Source organism: Austrofundulus limnaeus, unplaced genomic scaffold (assembly GCF_001266775.1).
Source record: "Austrofundulus limnaeus strain Quisiro unplaced genomic scaffold, Austrofundulus_limnaeus-1.0 Scaffold349, whole genome shotgun sequence".
NCBI lineage: Eukaryota > Metazoa > Chordata > Actinopteri > Cyprinodontiformes > Rivulidae > Austrofundulus > Austrofundulus limnaeus.
Genome location: NW_013952751.1, coordinates 463872 through 469782, shown reverse-complemented (window position 1 = coordinate 469782; position 5911 = coordinate 463872). Strand labels below are relative to the sequence as shown.

Genomic DNA, 5911 nt, shown 5'->3' with positions numbered 1-5911 from the left:
CTGACTTTTATGTCTGACTTTTATGTCTGATATCTGAATATTTATGAATGAACTCGGTCCATGTGTGTGGTGTGTTGTCTCTTGCCGTGTGGCTGTGCACCACACACTGCAGGACCTGCCGGTCCTGGTACAGTATATCTATGACTTTTTATCCTCACATGTGGGATCTCTCATTCTGTGAAAATCGTCTGACTGTTTTAAAACCTTGCAGTGTGACCCAGACTTAAAAAGACAGCCAAGATGTCAACATTCCTGAGATATCTGTCAATCAGTTGCAGATGTACATCTAGTGAGTAGTTTCTTAGAGTTTCACTAAAATCCATCTGCCAGTTTGAGATATTTTACTAACAGACACAAAAAAAACCACTAACACATGTTCTTAAGTGATAGTTTTGTAATGCCATAGCAAAGACTCACATAAAAAGCTATTTCTGATCATGAGGGTAAAGAAAATAGCATTTTTTGTTCATTTAATATTCTACATGCCAGACACTGATTTTAAAAATCTTTAAAAACTGAAAATTAGAATTACTTGGAATTAAATTTTACCTGCAGCTCAAACTGATTTGATTCAATGAGCCATGAGGGAAATATGTAGAAAACCACCAGCACAACATCGAGGTGTGTAACTGTTTAGGAGAAATGATCTCCTTATAATGAACGTGATCATTTTATTGTATTTAGATGAGGCCCACGTCACTGAACATACTCAGGAAACTGGTTCAACAAGCTATAACAACACAAGCTGTGATTATCACAGTCAAGGTAATAAAGAAAATTATTTTCAAACTTCCTAACATAAAGCTACTGCTGGTACTGATAAAGGATTATCATTAAAGTCTCTCACAATCTGCTGCTTCCTCGCTGCCAAACTGAACATAAACCAATTTTAATGTCATCATTTCTCTCACACGCATGCCTTCATGTCAGCCTCAGAGCTCAACAACATCTGCTACCACCACGCAGCCAGTTGTCACCCCTCCACACAWCAACCAGCCTGAAGTGTGTGAATTTATGCATGTCTGTATCGATTCTGGAGGGCAGATGGATGAAGATGAAGACAACAGCCGAATGAAAGGTGAAAAACGTTGCTAAAACAAATCAAGTGGGTCACCTGCATTTTAATAGACTTCACAAGCACAGTGTAAAGTTGAAGTGATAAAACAATCAGATGAGGTGTTTAGAATATAGTAAAAGGTACACATTATATTCATCATATTTATTACATTGAGTTCAAACACTTGAGGTTTTTTCTGTTTTTCACAGTCCTGGACATGAAAACCCTGAGAATTACTTGAGCTGAAACCTACAGTATTATTTACCAGCAATAATCCCWCCTCAAATACTGATTTCCTCCCCTAACAAAACCTACGTTACAAAGCTTGATTGTCCATTTTAGGTTGTGATACTACAGCTAGGCATGCCTTTTGTTGCAGAGCGAAGATAGAAGAATTCAAAGAAAGTCTCTAAAGGCTGTTTTTGAGGAGGTCGTACCATCYCATGGTGACGGCACTATGTATAGGTTGATGGAGAGTTGGCCTGAATGGGAAGGCAGCGACCTGTACTAGTCTGCAATATTTCCTCTTGTGACAGCAGAAAGCTTCTACAGTTAGTGCCTGAAAGGCTGTATGGACCTGAGACCACCAGATGATAAATCAAAGCTGTCATCACAGCCAGCTGGCAGGAAGAAAACATTTTCCTACCTGAATAAATGCATCTAAAGTGAATTTTTGTTCTGCTTCTTTGAAAAAAGTAACACGTCTCTTTTRCCTGTTAAGCAATGGACGCCAAGACAAATACTTTTAAAATCTAATTATGAAACAGTAATTTACCCATGGTTACATGACAACCTCAAGCCTAGRGGTATAAGAACATATTGATACATTGAAATATTGCAGTGTTTCATTTCCCAATATCTTATCAATCCTCTAACAACAAATATTGGTTGTGTTCTGATTTAAAGAGCACTGAAGTGAGAAGTCAGCACCCTGAGGCTTTTATCCACCTGCAGGGTCAACAAGGTTCAGTAAACTTAAACAATCAAAGCAGCTCATCTGGAAACAGTGGAGTTCATAGATCGCAGAGAGTCTTCCAATCAGAAAACAAGCATAGAGGTTAAAGGTCAGGGAGAAATCAATTACCTTCAGAATCACACTTCTGTTTTTACTGCACACCAGACAGAAGCAGCTGCAGGACACACTTACAGTACACGTGTACAATCGACCCACAGCAGAGCGAATAGGAGGGGCGACACCAGGGGAAATGTCCCCTTCTTTCAGACAAACGACACATGGCACAGCAAAATGTTACACTTTATTCACAGTGACATTCAGTACAAAACAATTAACATCAACGATAAATCAAGCTGTATCGTAAAAAGAAGCAGAACCACTCAGTCAAATTTTGAGTGTCCCTCTTGCACCACTGGAGATAAATGACCAAAGTTAATCTCCAACCATTTWTTTCTTGCTATGGCTGAATAAATGCAGTGACACAAACATTTTATAACAAACTGTTCTTTTTCTCAGTTTGTTATAACCTGGGGTGTGTCTTTTCTATGACACCTCACTGTTTCTTGAATAAAAACTAACTGAACTATAAAATCAGTCAGAACAATGAAATCCAGTTTAATACATTTCAGTATTATGTTTTGATTAAAAATTACCTAAAATCAGCTGGTTTAGGTTCTCAGACATCCATGACATGAAACTGCGTGACAACAATGCAACAACGTTGCTTTGGGCTCTCCATTACCAACGACAGAGCACAGTGTTTCTCTTAGAGTGTTGGCCTTGGGAGGGCGGAGGGGAGTTTTGAACACAGAATTATGATCAACAGCAGAAACATTACTAGTATTTATTAAAAAGGTATGCAGCTTTTTTAAAAATAAAAAATTACAGAACATGAAAAAATCTGCAATTTAATTTGCATTAATTGAATCTTGTATATCTCTGATTTAAATAACTAATCTGTCTAGTCATGAATCAATTTCAGACATCTGGAATGTAAGTGCAGTGAAGCCGATTAATCATAAAAACATCCTGCCGTACATGTGCTTCAGCGTGTTCCTGAAAAGCTTAATGTTAGATTAATTTAGTTTAAACTGAAGACTGSTAAAACTGAGGTGGTTGTGAAAGTTGCACTTTAATCTGCTTTTTTATTGGGCGTTTTATCTAAATTTAGGCCACTAAAATAAAAASACTGCAGTCATCAAAATGACAAGAGATGATATATAAACATCCCATGGGAGTTAGCTTCATTGACTGAGTGGAAATGTTTAAAAACACGATATACAAATGACTGAAGACCTAAACATCACATTTTYCCATCAAACTAAAAACCAAACCAGCTAATTTTATTGAAACTTTTTAACATCTTGTTCTGTGGCACTTAAAACAAATCACTATGAGAAAATATTCTTAAATTTCTTCCTGTTTTGCAGTCTTTGTTTTATTAATTTTCTTGTCTCGTATTTTGATCGTATAAAATGTTATGATCAGTTTAGGTTCTTCATTAGTTTTTTATTAAATTTTCCTCRTTCTTGTCTTCCAATTTATATTGAAAGTCATCATGAAACCTACAGTGATGTAGAAAACTTCAGATTTAGACCATTATAAAAACTGTTTAGGTGAAATAAAATCAAAATAAAGTCTAACCTACAAAACATTTTGTTCAACTTCCTACACAAACCATTATACGTGAGTGAACAGACCTCCAAAYCTGGCTGTTGCCCTGTGTCTGGACGGGGACACCAGTTCCTTAACGATCTGTAGGACCTGCATGGTCAGAAGAAGGTGGAGGTGGAGGCAGTGGAAGGTGCCACAGGCCAGTGGCAGCTCTCACCTCCCAGAACCTCATCCCTCCTCGGCTCCACCTCAGGGCTCATCACCTAATCCACAACATGATYCCAGGCAATCCAGGTGACCCAGAGCAAAACAAACAAAACTATTTTCCCATGAATGGTGGGTTTCTGGGTTGGTATTTGATCCTCAAGCGACTTGTGTTTCCAGACTCSTGGATCAACACAATCCCATCTGATGCTTTGAATCCAGCGTGAGGTCTACATGAAACAGCAGAAACTTAACTCCTGGCAGCGGCTGAAAGAAGCAGAGGATGTTTGCTCGCAGCACAGACTCTACAAACTGAACATGCTCGTCTCGCCTGTGATGTGTCGCTCAGCTGGAGAGCTCTCACACAAGCAAAGCAGTGCAGAGCTCTCCGCTCTGTTCTTTTTTTTTTTCTTCCCTGCTTCTTTCCTCCACACAAAAACCACCTGGCTGCTRCGGATCAATAGAGGCACAGTGGAACAGTGATGCTTCTCAATTGTTTCAGACTTCTTTTCTTCTCTCGTCCATCTCTTTCCTCCTCCATCTGCAATAAGCTGGCTTCCTCGCCTGCGCTCCTCTCTTCGCATCCAGTAAATTCAAATTAACGAGCACTTCCACGGCATCTCTATCCCTCCCTTCCTCTGCTCTCCGGCACTCCTCCCATCTCTCTCCATTTTATTGTATTTCTCTCCATCTCACCCCCACTCCTTCCCCTCATGTTCATCTAGTGTGAAGCTGGAACATGAGCAGAATGTAAAGCAGTACATGACAGTGTATAGTTATGATTTGTTCCAACCAGCATCACTAACACTGTCACCCAAAAGTGATGGCCTCTCACATCGCCATGTCTTCTTCATCTTTCTTGTCATGTTGTTCAATMATCTTTAATATTATGTGAGCATATTCATTAAGGTAAGCTGCCACCCACAACTACAAGGTTTTCCACTGTAAATAAAAATAGTTTTGGAAGTTATGGTGGGTGTTTCAGCCATCGGAAGTTTGGCACAAACATGTTTGTCTAAGTTGATTTCAGACAATCTGGGAATCATCCATCCATCCAATTTTGCAACTTCAGGAGCAACAGCTTAAAAAGCAGCTACCTGTACCTTCTTCAGCACATCTGGATATAATCTCTCCATTGAGTTTTGGGTTTGTTCTGAGTGAGACAAATCTAAAACACCACCCTTGGAAGACATCTTTACCAGATGCCAAACCACCTCAACTGGCGCTTTCGATGCAGACATATCTACAATCTACTTCAAGTGCCTCTCAAACAGGTCAACTCCACACCATATTTCTAAAGGTGAGTCCAGCTATGCTGTAGATCAGTTCAGCTACTTGTATTCAGGATCATCATTCATATCTCATGTCCACAGGTGAGGGTTTGAACGTAAATCGATGGGTATTTTGACAACTTTACTTTTGGCTCATCTCATTATTCACTACAGATCAATAGCATCTGCATCGTTGCAGAWCATCCCTAATCTAAGACCTCAAGGTACATGAACTCTCACCTGGTGCAGTAGTTCATTCATAACTCAGCCACCACTTTCTAGATCAGGATCTCAGACTTGAAGGCACCAACCTTTTGTTTTATTTTTATGCATCTTCCTTTGCTGCTTATGTAGTTTATGGAGTTTTACAAAATTTATATAGAGTAGAAAATACTCTCAGCGAACCTGAAGGTCAGCAGGGCGTTGAGGTGTCGTTATGACACCMCTTTGGCTAAATGCCTGAGGGTAATCCTGGTTTAGTCCAACTCTCATTGGAAAGGAGGAATCTAAATAATTATTAACAATGTGAACCAAACAATGATGCAGGTTATACAGGGACTGATTGATGCTTTATAGAATAAACCATGAAAAAAAATTTACATTTAATGTTATACACTCAATGGCCACTTTATTTGGTACACCTGTCCTACTGCTCATTAACGCAAATGTCGATTTAGCCAATCACACGGAAACAACTCAATGCATTTAGGCATGTTGACATGGCCAAGATGATCTGCTGCTGTTCAAATTGAGCATCAGGATGAGGAAGAAAGGTGATTTAAGTGACTTTGAATGTGGCGTGGTTGTTGG

The 5911-nt window shown here is 39.3% G+C and overlaps 1 protein-coding gene across 1 annotated transcript in view; it reads right to left on the bottom strand.

The window, feature by feature from the left end:
• LOC106527909 (USP6 N-terminal-like protein) overlaps positions 1-4564 on the bottom strand; it is a gene marked incomplete at its 3' end in the record, with an annotated part of 46426 nt that extends 41862 nt beyond the window's left edge. Inside the window, 1 exon segment of the mRNA XM_014022926.1 lies at positions 3713-4564. Coding sequence (XP_013878380.1) covers positions 3713-3782 — 70 coding nt within the window.
• Positions 4565-5911: the final 1347 nt, after the last annotated feature.